At 43.9% G+C, this 22,770-nt stretch overlaps 1 protein-coding gene and 2 non-coding genes across 3 annotated transcripts; all 3 read left to right on the forward strand.

Moving 5' to 3' along the window:
* Window positions 1–3,724: 3,724 nt before the first annotated feature.
* On the forward strand, window positions 3,725–3,811 carry TRNAS-GGA (transfer RNA serine (anticodon GGA)). Its single transcript has one exon. It is a non-coding gene; the product is annotated as a tRNA-Ser (tRNA).
* A 421-nt stretch (window positions 3,812–4,232) lies between these two features.
* On the forward strand, window positions 4,233–4,305 carry TRNAF-GAA (transfer RNA phenylalanine (anticodon GAA)). Its single transcript has one exon. It is a non-coding gene; the product is annotated as a tRNA-Phe (tRNA).
* A 9,826-nt stretch (window positions 4,306–14,131) lies between these two features.
* LOC123063516 (NADH-ubiquinone oxidoreductase chain 2-like) lies at window positions 14,132–17,681 on the forward strand. The gene has a single exon (XM_044487324.1). It carries the CDS (start codon window positions 16,276–16,278, stop codon window positions 16,867–16,869), a length of 594 nt encoding a protein of 197 aa, XP_044343259.1. The 5' UTR covers window positions 14,132–16,275; the 3' UTR covers window positions 16,870–17,681.
* Window positions 17,682–22,770: the final 5,089 nt, after the last annotated feature.

Here is a 22,770-nt window from a genome sequence, read left to right on the forward strand (position 1 = left end):
CATTTACCAATTTAGATCAAAGAGGTCTAAATGGTTTTATTGCCAAAATAATAGGGTTTATAGGTCCAACAACAATTGTGCTTCCATTCTTTTATAACAGTTGGATGCCGAGGATAGGTTTGTTTTCCATGTTTGTTAGAGAGCCACACGACTTTCAAATAGGAGTTAGCGTACGACCATATACCATGTTTCACAATTATGGAACTCTACTTATGGAATATGTATATATAAAATATTTGTTCCACGCTCAGGTAGGCTGGCGACAATATAAATGTATATATTTGATAAGTTTAAAGAAATAAATGATTCGCTAGGTTTCTTTTTTATCGATAATATTTACTTAAGGGATACTTTTGACGTTATTCAGCGATTCTCACATAGCGGTCTTGGTTTGAAATCCCTTTTGAAACGTGAAATCATAAACAAGTTGGTTGAAGTAGTAATACCATTTTCTGATGAGAATTCTAAGTCGTATGTGTACGGTTATTTTGCTTTTCTAGTATACGCAGGGTTATTTTGTACTGTCTGGTATAAGTATATACCATGGGATCCATATATAAAACCTGCTGATTTAGCTCCACCATCACTGGATGTATTTAACACCTATCATGCCGATGTCGTGGGTTATAAGAAGGTCACATACCTGATTACTAAGGACATTGTCCAAACAAACTATGGTAGACACCTTTAAACAGCCATCATTTAACGAAGTAGTAAATTCGAATGACTACAACCTTGATCAATCTGATCACAAAGTGAGTTTTTCATGCTTATGCACTGGTATCATGGTTTCTATGTTGTTAGTAACAAAAACACTTCTTCCACATTAAACAGTACTGCATAGATACAAGTTTAGCACAATGAATTTCTGAGTTATTTCACACAAGGAATTTACAAGCTAATGAAAATCAATAGATTTATAGGATATCTATCTAAATACGGCTCCTATCGTTTAAGGTTAGTAAATACATACTAGGAAATGCTCTTCAGGGATACCAGAACTGGAAGATCCTGTCAAGGGGAAACAGGACCTTAATAAGCGCCATCCCGAGACTTGGACTCGAGGGATGGTAAGATCAATAGGAGAAGGAGATATGATACAATTACTATGATCAGGATACCTTATATGAGCCATACTTATCCAGGGAATCAATCGCGTGAGGGTGTTGTTGATAGAGGGAGCTCTGGCCAGGAGAGGCTAGAGCGAGTGATAGCAACGGAAAGGTAAGATCAAGAAGGAAACAAGGCTTAAGAGGACCCTAATGCACCAATACTTTAGGCATTCCAACTTCCAATACATACTTATCATGGAATGAAATCCAAGAGGAGCAAGCATATCACTGAGAATAGCTAGCTGAAATCAAGGATGCTATCACAATATTCAATGGAATCGTTACATCGGAATAAGATAGACCCGCTTCGATGTTGTATTCAGTATGTCAGCTAGGAGCCAGAACTCACTATGCCATAGTCATACAATCAACCTGTGTATTAACAGCAATATCTAGACAGGCAGGATGGATTAATTATATTGATGGCCAAGATAAGGTGCTCAAAGGGGAAGCACTCTTCATCAAGTAATGACCCCTGGGGGCGGGTACTGCGAAAAGAAAGCAACGCATAAGCTCTTGTTCCTGATACGGTTCGAAAGTAGTGCAAAGAAAAGCGGTACTTCGGTCGGAAAGAAAGCTGCAGGAGGGTTAGTGCTAAAATCTTCTTGTTCGGATGGTTGAGAGAAGGAGGTGTGTCCTGTGGCGGATACACCGATTGATCGAGACGCCTCAAGGCCACCGGAGGGAGAAATAGTGATAGCAACGCTTACAAGGAATGCTGGGATAAGTTGGGAAGAAGGCAAAGATACTGGCGACTAGATCCTTGTGGCAGATTGGAAGATACCGATATCTCTATTTCAATTTGTTGATTGATGGTTTAAGGAAATGGCAGTGGTCCAAATCTTGCACATTTACTGTTACTTCTATGTATAAGTTCCTTGCTCAGGTGTGGCCCAGCTTTCATATCTTATTGGGATAGCTACATTGCCCTGGCCGGGTATTGCGAAGGAAGGAAACACCTTGTCCGAGTCAGGCGATGCTAAAGGATGGATTAAAAAACTCATGGATGCTATCTCTGTTATTGCTGCTTAATGCCCTATTTATACCGATCTAGCTTATAGCTGGGATTTCTAGAAAGATAAGCTGATGCAGCCCTCAGGGATGGAGTGCCTAAACTAACCTTCCTGAACAGAAGTAGCAGAGGTAGAAGATATGTAAATCGTACCATCAAGGGGAAATGCACTATTGTTATGCTTGGGCCAGGTTAGCTGATCAAGGGAATATTCCTATCGGAAGAACAATCAGAAAATAAGGAGATAGTCAGTTGGCACTTTTCACACAAGAACCGCTTTTCGTATTAAGCACGGGAGTCGTAAGGAAAGACCTCTGCGTAGCTATCAGAACGAATTAATGAACGAAATAAACGAATTCCGGTGAAACCAAGGCGAATTTATGAGCCAGCAGTGGGAAAAAGATGCCAAGTATTGAGATGCAACATTATGAATGGTGCGATCCGAAGTCTTACTATTTACTCAAAATTGACTCAAATGGTTGACTGAACTTCACAGAGGACTAAAGCCGGGAACTTAAACTAATGGTTTTGCCTTTCCACTTCCCAATTGACTCTCATAAAAGGCTAGGCTACCTCTTCACATCGCACCTGATCCCGAATCATGTGCTCTGTTCAGGGGATCAATAGTGGCTATTAAGCTTTTCCCTTTCTATATATTCTTGAGAATAAGTAAATACCATCCTTTTTCCTATCAGCATCTCTCTATCTGACAGTAAATATTGCTTTCAATCGATCAGGCACTAGGTTATTAAAGTATGGATATGCCATATAATAAGGGAAAAGGCCTCAAGTTTTTTTAGCGCAAAAGAAAAGCCGATTCCAAATTTTCTATTTCCCGGCAAGTCTATGAGAGTCCTATTACGGATCCTCTGATCTTTAGCTTGAATGGTCGTGTTTTATATAATTAGGTCTTTCTTCTGAGCTCTTCTATTACGGTACGGAAAAATCAAACCTATCACTCTCAAAGAATGGGTAAAAAGAATTCAAGCTAGGGGAGCCTACACTCTCTAACTACCTATACTACGCCCCCATTGATTGGAAACCCTCGGGGAAAATGATCCCATAAACAAAGGAATTATACAGTACGAAATAGCAAAAAAATAGACTAATTCGATTCTAAAAAATCAATAATAGATATTTTATTCTGCTTAAATTGTCCCGACAAGGAGAGATATTCAATATTTGAATCAGATTGGATTTCGTAGTATACCAATGTGAGCCAAACTATTACTATTTCATCTAACTTGAATAACCAAGGACTGAATTTGACTATGGATTCTGATAACTCGAGAAGTTTTTATTTGGTTATGATCCAAAAAGAAAAAAGAAAGGTTTAACAAGCCATGAGAAAATAGAGTAAAGTAACCATACGTTCTGTTTGCATAACGTGTATACGCCACGCCATACAATCGAAATAGAAACATGGGACGATTCCAGAATTTTGAATAGATCCGTGGGGATGAGAGAAGTTGTTGTTGAGAAATATGAAATTGGAAAGGAAGTCAAACTCCCTATGGAACCTGTGATCGGTTGTACCTGTACTTTAGTGATACGAAAACTCGCTATTCACTCAGTTTCTGGTCAATAATAAGATTATGTAGGAGAGATGGCCGAGTGGTTCAAGGCGTAGCATTGGAACTGCTATGTAGGCTTTTGTTTACCGAGGGTTCGAATCCCTCTCTTTCCGTTTCTGTTAATTCACCAACGTTACCGACCACAATGAAATTTCTAGTAAGAGGAAAATCCGTCGACTTTCTAAATCGTGAGGGTTCAAGTCAAGTCCCTCTATCCCCAATAAAAAGCCCATTTTACTTCCTAACTATTGTACCAACCTCTATTTTTCATTAATGGTTCAAACAAGATTCACTATCTTTCTTATTCTACTCTTTCACAAACGGATCCGAACTGACTTCTTTGGATCTTATCCCATTCATACAAATGAACATATTATAGTATAGGCAAGTAATCCCTATTATTAAGTAAGTCATTCACAATCCATATCATTATCCTGATATTTACTAAGTCCAATTTGAGAATACTTTTTTCTTTTTTAGTCCCTTTAATTGACATAGATACAAGTACTCTACTAGGATGATGCACAATAAATAGTCAGGATAGCTCAGTTGGTAGAGCAGAGGATTGAAAATCCTCATGTCACCAGTTCAAATCTGGTTCCTGGCACAGAACGAACAATGAATGCCTTTTAGGGAAAGAAAAGGGCCACATATTTTTTATAGGGAAAAGCTTTTTTTAAGGGGAAGAATCATCAACAAAAAATCCAGGAAAGAACAGCGAAGGAAAAACGTGAAAAAACAAGTGTTTTCCCAGAACGGAATAGCGGAAATTCCATACGTTGATCACCAATGTTGCATGTCTTTCCTTAAGCTAGAGTACTTTGAGTTAGAAGGCCTACTTTATTCATCCTTTTAAAGCCTACTTATTCGTCTAGCTATTTCCAATTCTAATAAATAACCCGATCATATCATATCTTGGAAAACCCTAAGACTACCCAAGGCTGTACCCTACAGTGTTACCTATAGTCTATACTTGTGTATACGTTGCCTTCTGGGGTGGCAAGCTAGAACCAAGTAGTCTAGGTATCAATTCCAATTTAAGTCAATGATCCTCATTTTCTCCAACATTAAGAAGATTATTGGTAAGGTGACCAACCATCACGCAGGATTCCGGGTCGGAGTAGCACCTCTTGCCTGATATATACAGGTCGTTACTGGCGATTCGTTTGTGCCCTATGGTGTTCAATTGCCTGTTTGTTCCCTCCCCCTCGGGACGGGTCAACCTACTTTGCCCGCTCAGGTGCTCCAAAATGCTCTGACTAGACCGCCGACACCCATGATTTGTCCATCATTCAAAATGGCATTTCGGGCTCATAAGGTAGGAGGAATCACAGATCCTCCGTGCACTTTCGCCTAGAGTTAGTTTGATTTTTCACTACTGTCTGAGTGGTGGCTAAACCCTGAAACTTTTCCTTGAAATGAAATAAAGATCTAACTTTATTCCAGTAGTGGTTTCCGCAAATGTAGATAATCTTGTTGATTAACACCCACTTTCCATACCCTGCAATTCAGAGGCCATCACCTCTGGTCTTTTAGTAACATATCAGTAAACAAGGCTCTCCTCATGTAGCTTTTTGTTCTCGAGGAAGAAAATCTCATTGATTACTTATAATGCCGGATGAAGCAAGTTACAACATTGGTTCTTTCGTGATTCACGTATATTGGAAATCTCTTTCTTTAGGAAATGGGATGGCATTCAATTCTCACTTAGGGATTCTCTTCTTACTGAACATTCATGAAAAGAAGGACTCTGGCTTTAATGCTAAAGTTTAGTACTGGGCCGAGCGTACTTACCTACTTAGACAAGAGGGATACTTATAGATCTCTATGAGCGTAAGGCAAAGTGGGCAAGACTACTTCCACAACTACATTTTCGCTTAAGCAGGACCTGTGAGACCTCAAAGCAACCGTCTACTACTAGTTATAGATGCTATTTCTAATTGAATAGAATGGATGCTTCATAGCGGTTCTGCGACAGGCAGGGCAGCCGGGTGAACATAGGCAGCTGTTCCTATAGAACACAAGTCTTTCTCTAAAGCACAACCTTTCGATTGGACTACGTCTGGTATCTATCCTTTTTATTCTAAAAATGGGTCCTCGATCAAAATGATCTGGTGTCTATGTCCATGCCTGAGGTTGGTAAACCCTATATCTATTGCGGGGTGGTTTGAGGAAGGGACAACTTGTAACCCACGACTTACTACTACGAAGATTCTGGCGGAGAGCTTTTCACATATAGATAGGTCGGGATGAGGAAGCTCCGTAGTCAACTAATAGATAGAAAATCCACCTTGTGAACCGTGTTTGTCTTAAAGTACTGTCTGAGAAGGAATATACCTGTTCCAATCCCTCTAGTGGCTATACCGATTGACATAGGTAGCTTTCGTAGTCAAAGCTCACAGGGCCAAATGCTCTATTGGAGTGGGCACGAACACACACAATCAAGGTTCGAAGAACTTCTACTTCACGCCTTGAGGATTCTATGACGCTCACTCAATGGTGTTGTGGCAACTGCAAGCAATCAATAAACAAGGAAGCCAAATTATGGATCCAGGAAGGCTGCATCAGAAGGAAGAGTAGGTGTTGCTATGCCGTCGGCTGGGACTGAGACAGAGAGAGGGGAGCATAGCCCCTATGATCCCGGTAAAGAGTTCCAACTAAGCTATTCTCAGGTTCTTTCTTTCTCTTCCATTCTTATGTTTATATATTAAAGTGTAGTTTTCTTACTATAATATAATAATATTAATCTAATATGCCCATTGGTGTTCCAAAAGTACCTTACCGGATTCCCGGAGATGAAGAAGCGACTTGGGTTGACTTATACAATGTTATGTATCGAGAAAGGACACTTTTTTTAGTTCACTGCCCTATACATAGAAAGAAGTGCTTTTCCACCGGTATCAACATTCTATCTGGAATCAGTAGCGATAATTGTTGTATTGTGAGCCAGCCCCACCCACGGGTGAAATTGTACAGCTCCCTATCTCGTTGAAAGCCCCTTTGCTTACGGAAGAGAAGAGTTGGATGCCGTGGTGGGAAAGCTCCCGTTTCAACTTTGCTTCTTGTAAGCTTCGGTATAAATAGCTCACTTGCGGGATCTAATCTCATTCTATGGGAACAACTTTCATTTCTATCTTTTGGCTTAAAGTGGTGAACAAATCCTTTCTCTTCACTTTTTGTGCTCCGCATGGCTCCGGTCAAGATGTGACTCATCCTGTATATACATAATTAGGAGACCTCTCACGAACTTGTTAAAGAAAGGAGTACCATTTGTGTGGACAAGCCAAAGCAATCCTTTGATGTTCTCAAGCAAGCTTTAATTGAGGCCCCTGTGTTGGTTCTCCCTGATTTCAGTAAAAGATTTGTGCTAGAGACAGATGCCTGTGGGCATTGGAGCTGTGATAAGGGGTAGAAGTATTTGTGTAGGTGGGTTTTGAAGGGAAGATTTCACAATAGATCGGAGATCCTTTGAGGAAGACTGAAATGACTATACTTATAGAATGGTCCATATCGAACAGATACGATACTGGTTTACACAGAGAATATTGCCTAGCTCTAAAACGGCAGCACCTGAGTGCAACTTCGAGTAAGAAAGAACGACCTTCTGCTACCTTTTTACTGGGGCATTATTTTAACAACTTTAGTTGATTGATCTACGAATGGAGGGATTCAAGCTTATTTTTGTTAACCGAGATGCAAACGACTAACAAACTGGATTCGAAGCCACCTATCGTAATAGTACCTGCGGGTTCTTTCTGTGGAGCCTTCAAATGCAATAGCTAGCTGCCCAACGGCCAATGCCACAGGCAAATATCCATTTTCCAACTTATACAACTCTTTGGGGTCCAAAGATACTCGCCATTGCAACTTAATAAATAGGACTGGTGGGATCGCCTTCAACAGATATATCGGTTTCACTGCTTTCGTACCCTTTGTTTTGGTCATGTGGATGACCTGCAGACCGTAGATAAGATGGATACCCACGTACTTCCTTCAATGAAGAGAGTTTTACCAAGGACCCTTAGACAGATAGGGGGGACAGACAAGAGGTATGCAACCTGCTGAATATTGTCACCGAATCGCTCACTGACAAATACTTGGGGCTCCCCTCCCTGGTAGGAGTGGATAGGAGCGACTGCTTCCAACACTTAATTGAGAGAGTTTGCACTCGGATTAATGGCTGCAAAGAGGAAGGGCTAATTGGCTCCGCCATGGAGACCGAAATACGAGCTTCTTTCATCACATCATTTTGCAACGAAGAAAAAAGAAGAACATAATAAAGTTTCTGAATGACTCAAACGGCAATAGGATCGAAGGTAATGACCAGTTAGCATCTCTGATACAGGGTTACTTTGAGGGACTGTTCACCTCAGAAGTCCTAGCTCCCGACCCTGGGCTACTGGGGAAAGTAAACATGCGAGTAACTGAAGAAATGAATGCAAGCCTCTTGGCTCCGTTCACGGCAGATGAAGTAAAGGCAGCACTCTGAATTTAATCGAGAGTTAGGTACAGTAATCTTCAGATATGACAATACCTCCCCCAAAGCATTGTCAAGTGTTGGAATTGGGGCACCAACTACGAATAGGAGCTGTATAGAACTCCGGAAAGAGACCTTTGATGAAGTCGGCATCCTCCCAAGTGGCATTTGCTTGATCCAAACTAGCCCACTTCCTTGGTTGCTGAAAAACCATGCAACGCAAGTAATTTTCCACACACTAATTCACACGTTCTGTCTGGCCATCTGATTGTGGGTGATAGGCAGAGCTAAACCTCAATTTCACTTGCAGTGCTTTGAAGAAGGCCTGCCACATGTTACTTGTGAATATCCAGTTTCTATCAGAGACTATTGACTTTGGCAATCCATTCCACTTAAAAACATTATCCATGAAAGCATGAGAGACTGATTGTACTGTATAAGGGTGAGCAAGGGGAATTAAATGAGAATATTTAGTGAACCTGTCCACCACCAACAATATGACTTCTTTGCCCAATGATTTGGGAAGACCCTCAAAGAAATCCAGGGAGATGTCAGTCCAAGCAGAAGTAGGTAATGGCAGTGACCAGACAATTCTTCAATGTTGTGAAGGCCTCAATTTGAGCATCTGACCATTGGAATGAATCTTTTTTTAGACAGTCATGAAGTGGCCTAGAATTGATCCCATAATTCTTGACAAATCTTCTTTTTCTGCAGCCATACCAAGAAAACTCCTCAACTGAGTGATAGTCTTAGGTGCTGGCCATTCTTTGATGGCGACTATTTTGTGGGGGTCTGTAGATAGACCCTATCCTTAGATAACATGCCCTAAATACTCCACTTGAGGGACAGGAAAACTGCATTTGCCAATCTTAGCATATAGTTTTTATGACCTTAGAATGTCCAGGACTAACTTTAGATGCTTGAGATGAGCTTGTTTGGTCTTGCTATATATCAGAATATCATCAAAGAATACCAAAAGGTATTTCTGGAGCAAAAACATGATTCATTAAAGATTGGAAGGTAGCAGGTGCATTTGTGAGTCCAAATGGCATCACTAAGTATTCATAATGACAAAAATATGTCCTAAAATTTATGAATGTCTTCTCTTCTCATTCTTATCTGATGATAACCTGATCTCAAATCAAGTTTGGAAAACAGTTGTGCACCATGTAGCTCATCTAATAGATCCTCAATGACAGGAATATTGAATTGATTTTCTGCACTTAACCCGAAAGCAAGTTTGAAAACAAGACCTGCTCTGTGAAGTGATGGAAGTAGTGAAGGTTTAGGCTTCGGATCTGTGAAGTTCAGGTTTTGGAGTAGAGGTCAGAGGCTAGTGTGGGTAGCCCTGTCGGAAACTAGAAAGAAGAGGCTGATGCACCTGCCCGGCGGTGGGTGGGTTCAGCTCGATCAACTGGGATAGGAGTTTTTTCTCTATCTTGCTCCATGGTGTTCAAGCAGTGCGTCCAGAAAGCTGTGATTCATGGGAGGGAGCAGCTTCAATAGCTTTGGCTGTGAAAACTCTTGGTCTTGGAGCATCAGTGTCATCAGTTCACACAAGATCACCAGGACAAATAACTACTAGGTTTGTGCCAGAAAAGTGTCTTGCGTGACGGGGAAAGAGTGGAAAAAGAAAGAGATTCATCAGCTATGGAATCTGACAGGTATCGGTATTGAACAGAGGGGGCTGTTCACAAAGCATCCCATGGATGGTAAAGGTGCTTCCCCAGCTGCTGTTCCTACTCCTTTGGCTGGTGCCAAATCAGGTGACTTTGAAGTTGAAGCTTGCCCGCAGAACGATGTAACCATGCTGGTAGTACTATGATTGCCTTAGAGCGCAGATGTCTCTGTCCCTAGGAACGTGATGCTTAGGTGCGAGGTGAAACACAAGCAGGAGATCGAGAAAAGAAATCATACGGATTGCAACCTACAGATGAAGAATCTGCTTCATTGTTCCCACCATCTATATCAGATGTTTAATAAGAATAGGAATCGAATAAGCTGCTGATTGACTGAGGAAGCATTTGAAAAGAAAGGAAGGGTGATGCTTGTTAAACAAAGCTGTGTGTGGGGCCGCCACGTATAGCTGTAGTTTCTGCTGTAGCATCGGTTATTTCCGTTATTGCTGTAGTAGCATCGGTTATTGCTCAGGTTACGAATGACCCAATCTATCTATGGCAACCACCCCTACTTTTAGTAGATGGAGATGCGCACCTAGAAAAGACGGATGAAAGAGAACCTGCCCTTCTGACTTCTTCTCTTGTCTGTCCTTTACGCAAAGCGATCTATGGTCTCAACAAGCCCCAATAGCGTCGGTTTTTGAAGTTCAGCACAGTGGTTATGTCATCCAGGCAGGGTTTGCTCGGAGTGATCATGATTCGGCCATGTTCGTATCAGTTTATCCTCGAGGACGTGCTATTCTGTTGTTGTATGTTGATGATATCAAACTGACTGGTGATTACTCCGTTACCATATCGCTGATCAAGTGTTGCCTTCATCAATTATTTGCTATGAAGGCGCTGACGCGCCCTAAGCCTTTTCTTGGCTTGGAGGTCGCACATTCTCCTCGTGGATATTTGGTATGTCAGATCAAATAACGTCATGACTTGATCACTCGAGCTCAACTCAATGATGAGAAGACTGTTGACACTCCCTTGGAGCTTTACGTTAAACTCCGTCCGACTGATGGCTCACCATTATCTGATCCGACGCAGTACAGACAGTAGGTCGGCAGTTTGGTTTATCTGACGATCTCTTGCCCAGATGGCTTTTCCTAAGAAAGTCAGCCTTTCATGGCTGCCCCCCGGTCAGTTCACTTTGCAGCAGTTCATCGGATTCTTAGATATATTCGAGGTACCTTTTCTCGAGCCGTCCTTTTTTCCGTCATCGTCTTCTTTAGAGTTGCGTGCAACTACTGATGCCGATTGGGCCTTCAGATAGGTGCTCAACTACAGGCTTATTTATTTTATGGGGAGACGAGACACTATCTTGGATGAGATAAAAGCAATAGACAGTTGCTCCTTCCATTGCGGAAGCGGAGTACCGTGCCATGGCACACTACTAGATAGATTGTATGGCTCTGTTGGTGACTTTCTGATCGCGGGTTTCATTTGAAAAACCCCAACGCCATTCATCTTGCGTCAAATCCGGTCTTTCATGCAAGAGTTTCATTTTTGGCCACTACTACGTTCGTCGAAAACTTCTTGATGGCACCATGATATCATTACCTTATTTTTTCCCTTCGACTTCGGCTATGACCAATGCCCCACCTAGCTGAATAGGCGTAACAAAGCTACCTGAAAAAGGCAAGGTGCACCTTAGATTGAAATCAACAAATTGCATTTTGCCAGATGGATTCTTTAGAAAGATTCCTAGATAAAGTTCAGTATAATATTTAGTTATAATCTAAATAAAGGCGCATACGTGGGCAGGCAGGGGGCCCCACTACTTCTTCATTCGGGGGGGGGGGGGCTAGCCTCATGACTTCCCACTGGGCGAGGGGTGCACCTAACCCACCTACTCACTCATCAATTACGGTGTTCAGCTGACTTGCACAGAAAGACCCCTATTGTTTAGTAATTTGGCGCCCCATCTTTTGATTGACTGTTGTCAACTAATCTTTTCAATGTTCAATTCTACTCTATGTTAGAACATTTCTGTGAATGCTATTTCGATCTAAGTGGTCCTATTCTCTGTCCCGTGCTTGGAAGCATTACTCCTCTTTTCATTCCAAATTCTTCAATAAGACTGATATGATTGATTGGTCTGTGTGTTTCTCTTATTACTTTTTTGTATATCCCTGTTCCTCGGATACAATTCGATCCTTCTACGGCCAAATCTCAATTTGTGGAAAGCCTTCGATGGCTTCCTTATGAAAACATCCATTTGTATATGGGTATAGACGGTCTTTCATTATTCTTCGTGATATTGACCACATTTCTGATCCCTATTTGCATTTCAGTGGGTTGGTCTGGTATGAGAAGTTTTGGGAAAGAGTATATTACAGCATTTTTAATTCGTGAATTTCTAATGATCGCTGTGTCCTGCATGCTGGATCCTCTACTATTCTATGTTCTTTCAGAAAGCGTGCCAATCCCTATGTTGTGTGGAGCTGAGCATCTTCTATTCGCTGGGATCAAGCTTTTCCTCTGCAGGGGCCTTGTGCAGTAAACCCCCTACGGGTGGTCCCCCGTCGTCGTAAAGTAGTAAAGGTCCCCGCGAAGCTTTCGGGAAGAGGGGTAGTCTTGTGCGTAAGCATAGCATTTCTGGTCGAACCACCGAACCACACATCTTTTTTTGGTGGGAGGGTACTCCGAGTAGTGGGTACCTCGTAGGACCTCGACCTGCCTACTCAGGTCTTGTATGGATATGCAGGAAGGGGTGCTCCTAGGTGTGTGTAGGGGGTGTGTTTGTTCGCGAGAATGAATTCCTCGTCAAGTCTAGGGGGGTGTGGACACACTTGCGCGAATTCGGGTAACGGCTATAAGGGATAAAAATAAAGGAAACTGTACCCGACCAGGGATGGACGTAAACTCGTAAGCTACCGAGGGTAGGGATAATCGTCCAGGTCTTATTTAAAAAAAGGCCGCCCCGCCACTGCAGGCAGGTTAGTTCCTCTGTCGTTGCCGGAGAGTTCTTGGCGAAGAGACCTTAGGATAAGTTGCTAAAACAAACAGAGGGGAGGATCGACCCATTCAGTAGAATTCCGAAGAAAGACTGTTGGCAGCAGGTGGAGACATTTCTTTGGCCCCCTTCCAAATAAATGCGGGCAGGGTAGAGCTCGGTAGGGGGTTCGAGAATAGGGTAGGGTTTTTGACGGTCGGGTCCCCTACCACTAGTCCGGCTAGCCTTCTTTCGGGCAGGAAGCAGGCCTAAACGACGAGTGGGCATCTCCCGCTACGCAAGCAACATTGTTCGCCACCACCCGAGAAGCAAAAGATTCGAGAGTCAAGGCGGAAAAGACAAGCATAGTGGTCTAATGACAAGGGCCGACGACGGAAGCTCGGGACGGAGCCGTATGATGCGGAAGTCTCACGTACAGTTCCCTGAGAAGGGAGTGGCTACCCACTGGAGCTTCGACCAACTACCACCGGCCAATTCCGCTTCAGGGCCACCCCTGACTCTACCATCATTATAGGGGTATGGGGTTCCAGACAAAGAAAGATCAAGGCAGCATATCAGTTTTTCCTATATACTTTACTCGGATCCGTTTTTATGCTATTAGCTATTCTGTTGATTCTTCTCCAAACAGGAACCACCGATTTACAAATTTTATTAACCACTGAATTTAGTGAGCGGCGCCAAATCCTTCTATGGATTGCTTTTTTCGACTCTTTTGCCGTCAAAGTGCCTATGGTACCAGTTCATATTTGGTTACCTGAAGCCCATGTAGAGGCACCTACGGCTGGATCCGTCATCTTGGCTGGAATTCTTTTAAAATTGGGAACCTACGGGTTTTTAAGATTTTCAATACCCATGTTTCCCGAAGAGACACTTTGTTTCACTCCTTTCATTTATACTCTAAGCACGATTGCTATAATATATACTTCCTTGACCACTTTAAGACAGACCAATCTTAAGAAAATCATTGCCTACTCCTCAGTAGCCCATATGAATTTGGTGACTATTGGTATGTTTAGTCGGGAGGCGGCCGTTAGGTCACCTATTTTGAGTTATGGACACACAAGCAAGGCCAAAACATGTGTGCCGGGCGTGCGACCCATCAACCTACTAGCAATAGGGGAGAAAACTTAGCATGTCGCAACAAAAGCATCGATTCGAGGCGTCAGCAAAACACCGCCGTCTGTTCCTAAAACAAAACCCCTTAGTGCCCCGGGACGGGAGTGGGGGACGGCCCTACGCAGACAGCAGCAGCACCAGCTCTACGAAGTCCGAATCGAATACGGCTCTACGATGTGACACAAGATAAGCACGCCGCCCGCCTGCTGGCCGGGCGAATCGAAGTTATCTTCCAGTCAACTGTCCACCCAGTCAAGTGCAAAAAACACAGTGGAATCACGCAACGCACGCTGCTGGTGTGCTTCCTGCCCACGAGGAAAGAAGAGCGACAAGGTTCAGATTTGACTGTTTGCAGCATGGGAGCTGATTACCCAAAAAATCCCTGGGAAAAAAGAAAAGATATCTCGGTAACGAAAACCATAGGAGGCTGTATTGGCGAGATCCAAGGGTTCACAGCAGCCCAAAAGAAAAACCGCCTGGAAGTCCAAGGACCTTTAGTACCGTACCGAACCAACAGCCTTCGCGCCAAGCGACGACCGCCCTTGTCCCTTTCCTTTTTCCATTCAGCCTACTTCTTAGCTTTGTTCCGTCAGTCTAAGGCAAAGCTTAAGTGGTTTGCCTACCTTACCCACTTGATGAAAGGGAACGAACTTCGTTTCCTTGGCGGCTTTATGGATGGATTCAGTCAGAAAAAACTCCTTCCTTTTGAAAAAAGTGACGCTTTGCGTCTTCGCTTCCGAGGGTTAGGGTATAGGCCGTTTCGAGCAAGCTTTCGCTTTTTCTCCCGGCTTTCTACAACTTTCGCTTTAGCTTCCAAAGGCGACCCAATGACCTTTCCGGAATTGGAAGTATTCGTCGCCCTACCCTAAGAAAGAAGTCACTATAAAACAGCTTGCCCTCCAGAAGTACCAAAGGTGCGCGGAGCCCGGTGAAAATGAATATGTTTGCTACTGAAAGAAGCCTGCCTATTGACTAATATTCGTCTTTAGAATGAAAGTAGCTATGAAGCCCAATCTATACTGTCGATTCAAAAGGGGGCATAGTCATATGGGTGGGGTGTTTGTGGGGAGCTGCCTTGGATATGAGGAATTCCTCCAATCTAAAAAAAAATGAACAAAGAAAAAGTCCGTGACGAAGATCTTTCTTTTCTATCAATAGATAGGAATGAGTGTTCGTTATAGGGGATAGGATCCATCTGCTCTCTCTCTCTCTCTATTTTCTTTGATGCAATTTAGAGAGAAAGAGCAGTGCGAATTAGAAAAAAAAGAGAATCGGGAGATGATTCCAAAATAGATACATAGACATCTCAAGTAAAGGGATGTATATATTATTCCTATATATATCATCTATCTATGAAAAAGTAAACAGAGTTCGTTTTTGGGTTCCCCGAAGCCCCGAATGGATTGGATCGTTTCTGCTTCTGCCAACGAAATGAAGGCCTCGCCCCTTCCGAATGCTTCTCCGATCCTGAAGTTCTCGCGAAGAGAATAAGATGCAGCTCCCCCTCCCTCTGTCTTTTTCCGCTTTGCTAATCTTCCCCTCTAACGCGGGCCGGGCTTAGGCGGGCGCGGGAGGAAGAAAGAAAGTCGAAGAGCGTCTTCTCCTTTGTCCTTTTTTCAGTGCAACACAGGAAAGCACCCTCTTTTTGTAATCCCTGCAGCTTCCCAGAGGCTTGCTTTTTTTTATTGAACGCATGGCGTAGCTAGGACCCCTCCAATCATGTTTGAGCCTATGTTCACCCGGGGCCAAAAAAGGAGAATTCCGGAATGCCTGCCGACGTTCAGATAAGGTGCATATCCCTTACCACTAAAGGAAAGGCTCGACGAAGGGGGGGATATTAGCTGGGTAAGGAAAACGCTTTCGGAGATTGAGATGTCGATTTGTTTTTCATCGAAAAGGAAGAAGGCCGAGGGGATAGCAGCCTTCCTTCGGGCTTTGCCTGCCGACGTTCTAATAAAGAATTCCGGCTCGGCCCGGGAAAGCGCTGGCAACAACATAAAGAAAGGGGTCCATGTAGCTGCTGCGCCCGCCCACTGAGCAGCAGGTTCGGCATCTACTACAAAAGAGAGAATCCACTTCAGATAACCACGTCTCTGCTAGGCAGCGTGTGGAATGGCCGAGAGCGGACCAAATGGATATATAATCCAAGCCGAGAGTGGAGTTACGTGAACAGCCGTCTGATGGAAAACAACTTTCACGTTCGGTTCAGAGAGCACTTTTTTCGTTGAGAATAAGTCCTTCCCTTTTGTGTGAATTCCCCAGCGGCGAATTAACAACTTGTGGGGCCCTATCTATTCAATCTCTCGAGCCCCAAGAAAACCCCCCTCTCCCTCGGACTCAATCTCTCTTTTGACTCTATATATGTGGGCACCTGATATCTATGAGGGTTCACCCACCCCGGTGACAGCATTCCTTTCTATTGCGCCTAAAATCTCTATTTCTGCAAATATGTCACGTGTTTCTATTGTTGCTTCCTATGGGGGTACATTACAACAAATCTTCTTTTTCTGCAGCATTGCTTCTATGATCTTAGGAGCACTGGCCGCCATGGCCCAAACGAAAGTCAAAAGACCTCTAGCTCATAGTTCGATTGGACATGTAGGTTATATTCGTACTGGTTTCTCATGTGGAACCATAGAAGGAATTCAATCACTACTAATTGGTATATTTATTTATGCATCAATGACGATAGATGCATTCGCCATAGTTCCAGCATTACGGCAAACCCGTGTCAAATATATAGCGGATTTGGGCGCTCTAGCCAAAACGAATCCTATTTCGGCTATGACCTTCTCCATTACAATGTTCTCATACGCAGGAATACCCCCGTTAGCCGGCTTTTGTAGCAAATTCTATTTGTTCTTCGCCGCTTTGGGTTGTGGGGCTTACTTCCTAGCCCCAGTGGGAGTAGTGACTAGCGTTATAGGTCGTTGGGCGGCCGGAAGGTTGCCATGAGTAAGGTTGGGAGACCGAAGGCAGTTTTCCGTGCACCGGACACGTAGCTTACCGAATCAGTTGCAACACAGATGGGAATGCATGCTACGAAAGACAGGGTCGAGTCTGATACATCAACCGTCGACTCCATATCCTTGTACGAGTCCACAATCACTACACGAGATGAACCTGGGTTTGGTGAATGGAAGTTGGCCTTAGGTGTAATAGGACTCCCAGTTACTGCGCGCGATCGTATACTGAGGTGCTCCCCGTCGGTTGTTGGAACGACGCGAGCCGGGCCGGGCCTCGATTCCTTTCAAAAAGATGAAGGGACAGAGGTGACTAATTCCCCATCTCATTTGGGGCGGAAAACGAATCGACATCTCGATGTGATACAGCCCTTTCCATTTTCGTTGGGAAAGAACGGCGAAGTCCATCCGAACCCTCCAATGAAGAAATAAGAGGAGAGCAAAGCGCCAATGGCGCGCGAAGCGCATGCGGAAGGGGCACGGAGAAATAAAGAAGTGTGGGGGAGAAGCAGCCGAGCTCATTCCCTTCGCTTCCTGGGCCCAAAGCAGTGCTTTGTTTCCTGGCCAAATCAAGGATTTGGGGCTGATTGCAAAAGATATCTGAATAGAAAGATAGATCCATCCATCTATCCAGATATCTAAAAAAGAATCGATTTCGATTTCATGAAACCTTTGATTCAAAGAACTGCGCTTAGCCCCCCCGCTCATGAAACGGCTCTGCTGCAATGGATGGCAGAGGGTCCGTAGTACCCGAAGCACTGGAGTGATCCAGTAGCCGGGAAGGGGCCTAGAAGTGCCTACTACTACACCACACACTTGGCTCTACACATTTACAGAGCTTACCCCTGTCCAGTGTCTGGCAGAACGTTGGGGGCTTCAATCGTCGACTCGTTATCCCCATCTCAGCCCAGGCTAACGGAGCCTGACTTATTCAGGGGAGAGAGTGGAGCCTATCGAAGCACTCTTGAGAGTAAGATCCTTGGCTCCTCTTCATTCTCTACAGGGGTCTCTGCCCACATGGAAGCGGGGCAGAGATGGATAAGATCAAACACGGGAATAAGAAGCATTTGAAATGCCTTTTTGATCATTTTGATAGAGGGGGATGGATAAAGTGGGCAAAACAGACTCACATTTTTCAATCGAAAAGATGGGTTCCTTTTTCGTCTCGACAAAGAAAGAATCATCTTGAAAACGCTCCTAACCCCTTCGTAGGGCCGTGTATAGTAAGTGATCCGAACCTGCCCGGAGCGAGCCCCCCTTAGAGGCAAGTGAAGTTGGTGAGCCGTATGATGGGCAACTATCTCCTGCGGTTCGGAGAGGACTCAGCTGTTAGTTAGTACCCCCTTGGTTTCGGGGTGGACCCTTTCACTCTATTTTATTATATACGCTTAGCGAAAAGAATGTTTTTTGATAGACCTAGGACATGGATTCTATATGAACCAATGGATCGTGACAAGTCGTTACTACTAGCAATGACTTCCTCTTTCATTACTTCATCCTTTCCATATCCCTCTCCCTTGTTCGATCTTACTCATCAAATGGCACTCAGTTCATATCTGTAAGTTCGTTCGATCATTGACAAGGTTCAAAGAAAGGGTGGGCCATTCACCATGAAGGCTAAAAGCGAGATAGGCTTTACTGGACATTTTCGCTTACAAAGGCGAAGACAATTCCGCGTTTTTTCAGCCGATTCTCCGAAATTTAAGACAATTATCCTCACTCAAACTTCAAAAAGTCCTTTTTTTCTGATGTAAATTCTGTCTGTCTCCTTTGTCCTTCCTAACGCTAGTCTAGTCTCCGATTAAAGGATTGATACGGGCGTGCTTCCTTGCAGAGGGTTGTTTTAGACACCTACCCACCAGAAACTTCGCTTTGCCACCCAGGTATAACCAAAGCCTTCCACAAAGGAATATTTACTACTGGGTCCATCACGTGTCCAGATACCGGTGCATCCCTTGCCGTTTCCCCATCGGCTGAAGTTGGATCAAAGTCCCCGGACGCGAATGCTCATTATAGAAAGAACTAGGCCTACTTAGGTAAACAGGCACCCCATCACTACCGTAGTAGTTGAAATCTCTAACTTAGGTGCGTTTGCCCATTACTTCTACCCATCTACGCGATTCTGAGATCCAGCCATTGGAACTGAGAGATCCCCGCTGTTTGACCTACTCAAGTAGGCTTTCTATTGAATATCCACCCGTGGTAATTGCTTGACTGGTAGAAGCACCAAGCTTTGGTACTATAGTCGTACTCGAGACCCTATTGAGCTGCTTAGTCTTCTCCTTTCTTTGGCTGGTGAAGGGACGGTGGACTTGTTGTTTCATTGCTCTCGCGCTCTGATCTTGATATTGATTGCCAACTCGGATAGAGGAAGTAAGCTGTTCTGTTTGGGCCATCGTTCTCTGTTCTATTGGATTTGACACTTTTTCTGATCTCCCTCTGCCTGTTTTTGAGCTCAATAAAAGAGAAAGTTTCATGCCAGTATGGGCGAAAACCATCAATTTTCACATTCCCCTAATAAATGGGTGTTTTTGAGGTCCTTTTTCCGATCAGTTTCATGCCAGTATGGGGTCAAAGTATACAAAAATCACATTCTCCCCGTAGAACGCTGTTTTTAGAGCTCTCCTTTTTTGGAAACTTTCATTGCGCATAGTACGAAAACCAACAGAAATCCCACTGGCAAAGGTGTTGTGCCGGTTGCCGACCAGGCGATCGACCAGCTTCCGACCAGAAGCGTTGGTCCAGTGAGGTGAGCCACGACCAGAACAGAGCTGTTACAAAGGAAGCCCACTCCCTTATGTTCTGATGGGAAATAGGACTAGGATCTGTAATAGTTGTATCTGCTTTCCTTTGGTTTGCATGGGCACGTGATACATTCCTAGCATGACGTTGGAACAAGCAAGGACCCAGCGTGATCCAGAGGGCAAGCCCATCCCGGGTAACTTTGTATCCTGACCCAAGCCGGAAGTTTGTCGAACTTGTAGTCTAGGACATTGGTAGGGATCCGCATGGGCACGCTGAACAATCCGATGGCCACCCACAACACGAAACATCGGCCCCGCTCGTAGCGCTTGCCGATCATCCCTATCTCTACCGGGCCCGTATTCCCCGCCTCGCTGATACTTATTCATTTCTTTGAATCGATAAAGATGGGTATCCATGCCTCTTAGTTCCGGGGAGATACTGGTTATGCCAGTGTGGACAAGTTCAAATGGAGCAAACCCGCAAGAGCATGGAGCATAGGATTTGAATTAGCCCAATGCGGATGGCAGCGATCGAGCAACTAAACGAGCGAACTCCAAATAGAAATCTTTTGCGCTTTCCTAATGTGTTCTAACAGGTGTTACAAGCTTCGATAATCTAGCGTGAACTAACCCGAACTATGGTTTCGCTTCCCTAAACTATGTGGTATAATCACTTTAAGTGAAGCATGTCCCGATGATTCCCCGGATAGGAGAAGGCCAGCTGGGTCATTTGTTTGTATAATTACGAGTCAATTCACTCCTGCGGTTTTTGCCCGAGTCAAAAGACAAGCAAGTCCTTTGAGTACACAGCGAACGAAGTGCCAGAATGTGAGCCTAGGGTGAACAGTGGTGCTTCCATGGCAGTTGGATAGTAGATCAGAGAGGCAGGCCAGTAGAATATGGAGTTGTTTTCGTTCTCTTGTTATTCTTTTCTGGCTATAAGTATTTCTGTCTTGGATTCGTTTGGCCATTAGGTTTGAATTGCCTTCTCTTTCTGTCTTCCATTTGAATTCCGTGATTTATCCTGCTATTTGGAGAGTAGTTGATATGGTCTTTCTTGGGTTTGGCTTTCAAAGTGCAGTTCGAAAAGAGTGAGTTGCTGTCAATGGCTGGAATGGAATATATAAATAAGATGGAAAATATGGCTTTCTTTCCATCTACCTATTTGAAGTAGTAAGCTTATCTTTTAGGTGGGAATAGTTTACAATCGAGTTTGAAAGCATTAATGAAGTGAGCCTATTACATCAAGTTCTTTTTTGACCTTTTCATTTGAAAGTAGCCATAGGCAAGGAAGGCTACCTATTGATACGGAAAGAAAGCCATCTCTGGCTATTCTTTTTTAGGGTGGAAAAGAGTGCTCCATATCCATATATGTGCTTGGAGGGAAGGCCACATCTTTAATTGTATTCTTTTTCGAGGTCATCCTCTTCAGCCTGTGTTAGTAGTGCTAGTTTTTCGTTTTTAGTACCTTACGGGTCTATAGAAAGGCTTAGAGGATCCTAAAGTGTCAGTTTATGTTGGAATTGCTTTGCTCTTTTTCAAGCAAATAAGCTTGAAAGAAAGTGCTTTTATTTGAGTGGAAATGAAAGAAGAAATCGTCTATCTAGACAGAGTATGTGTATTATTCGGTCCATGCTTGCCCTTCTAGGCCCTTTAGATCTATATCTATCTTACTATCGAAAAGGGTTTTAGGAGGAGCAGAGCAAGTCGCGTTTACAGCCAGCAGTTCTTATGGGCGTAACTCCCTCTAGTATTCCAATAATCTCCTTTCCTCCAATATGTCACTAGTATTCAAGTATGCGGCTCGTATTAGTATGCCAGGCGTTCGAGAGACCAGAATTCTTTTCATAGCCTTCCCTTCAATATGCCATCTTGTCTTGCGGCGCTCTATCCTTCCAAGCGAGCCTGTGCTCGGGGAGCACTCCTTCTATCATTCATAAAATATGCTTATCTCTCCTTGGTCGTAAAGCTTCGCTTTGCTTTCATTTACCGAAAATGCCATTGGAGTTTCCAGCCGGGAGGCGCAGTCTCGTACAAGCAACTTCTCTTCCTCTTTCGAAAAGTAGCAAAGCGGTGTCAGGTTGGAAGCCTGCGGGCCAGTCTGTTCTAGCGCCTCATTCTTTACATCCTTGCATTACTCTCTTCCTTTCCTCCTTGCCCTAACTTGAACTGGCTGAAACTAAAATGGCCGGACTTTCTAATGATGGCACTGGCTTGGCTGGATCGACATGAACTTCTATTAGGACAGCAACTGTTTTGCCCCCTGTCGAACTTTGACTGAGACATAGCCTTGCTGCTGCGGGGCAGCCGACTTCTAATTCTAGTTACTGTCCTTCTTGTTCATGTAGTGCCTGCCTCTCTCCAAAACTCCTTCCCGCACTTGATTGAGCAAAAGATGCAGCTTCACTAATTGAGTTAGGCACCTGCACTTCCACTGCAGCTCTGAGTTCATTCTTCAGACCCAAAAGAAATTGTGTCACCAGCAGCAGTCCTCCTACATTCAGATCATACAATTTAACCTAGCGGAGCGGATTCAACTACTTAAGATATTCTTCCTCAGAGCCAGTCTGCTCTCTATCATCATCTATCGTCTAAATAAGTAAATAATGACACCGATATAGATCTTGTTGAGGACCCCCATCCAAGCCATAGGAAAGAAAGCCGCTGGAGTGCGACGCTCAAAGCAAAAGTAAGTAATAGGGAAACAAGGTTCTATTAGGCTTGCAGGGCTGCTGCTCTTTGAAAGACGAGGTCTAGTGGAAGAGGCGGGTCGGGCAAGTTGAGTACTCAGATTCGGCGCTTGCTTGACATCTCTCTTTGAATCTGAAACCTGACATGACCATTGATTCCGCCTCCATTGCCGGAAAGGATAACGATGGATCTTTAGCTAGCTCATAGGCAGAGGAAAGGTATACGTTAACAGATAAGGAAAAGTGGATCCGCTACCAAATACGTTGTGGAGCCGTGTTCTCCAGGGAGGTTTGAGGGTTCTTGGGATGGGTTCTATGTTGCTGCCCATTCATTTCCTATTAATAAGGAGATATGTAAAGCCAGTCATTCTATTAAAGAGAACTTCCAGTGGCAGATTTTAGATGGTAATTCGGTGCGATTGTTATAAGACCCTTGGCTCGGTGGGACTGCATTGAATA

Source organism: Triticum aestivum, chromosome 3A, assembly GCF_018294505.1.
Source record: "Triticum aestivum cultivar Chinese Spring chromosome 3A, IWGSC CS RefSeq v2.1, whole genome shotgun sequence".
Classification (NCBI taxonomy): domain Eukaryota; kingdom Viridiplantae; phylum Streptophyta; class Magnoliopsida; order Poales; family Poaceae; genus Triticum; species Triticum aestivum.

What these genes read in the sequence shown, in the direction of transcription:
- LOC123063516 (XM_044487324.1), top strand. Translation starts at nt 16,276, where the DNA reads ATGTGGGCACCTGATATCTATGAGGGTTCACCCACCCCGGTGACAGCA.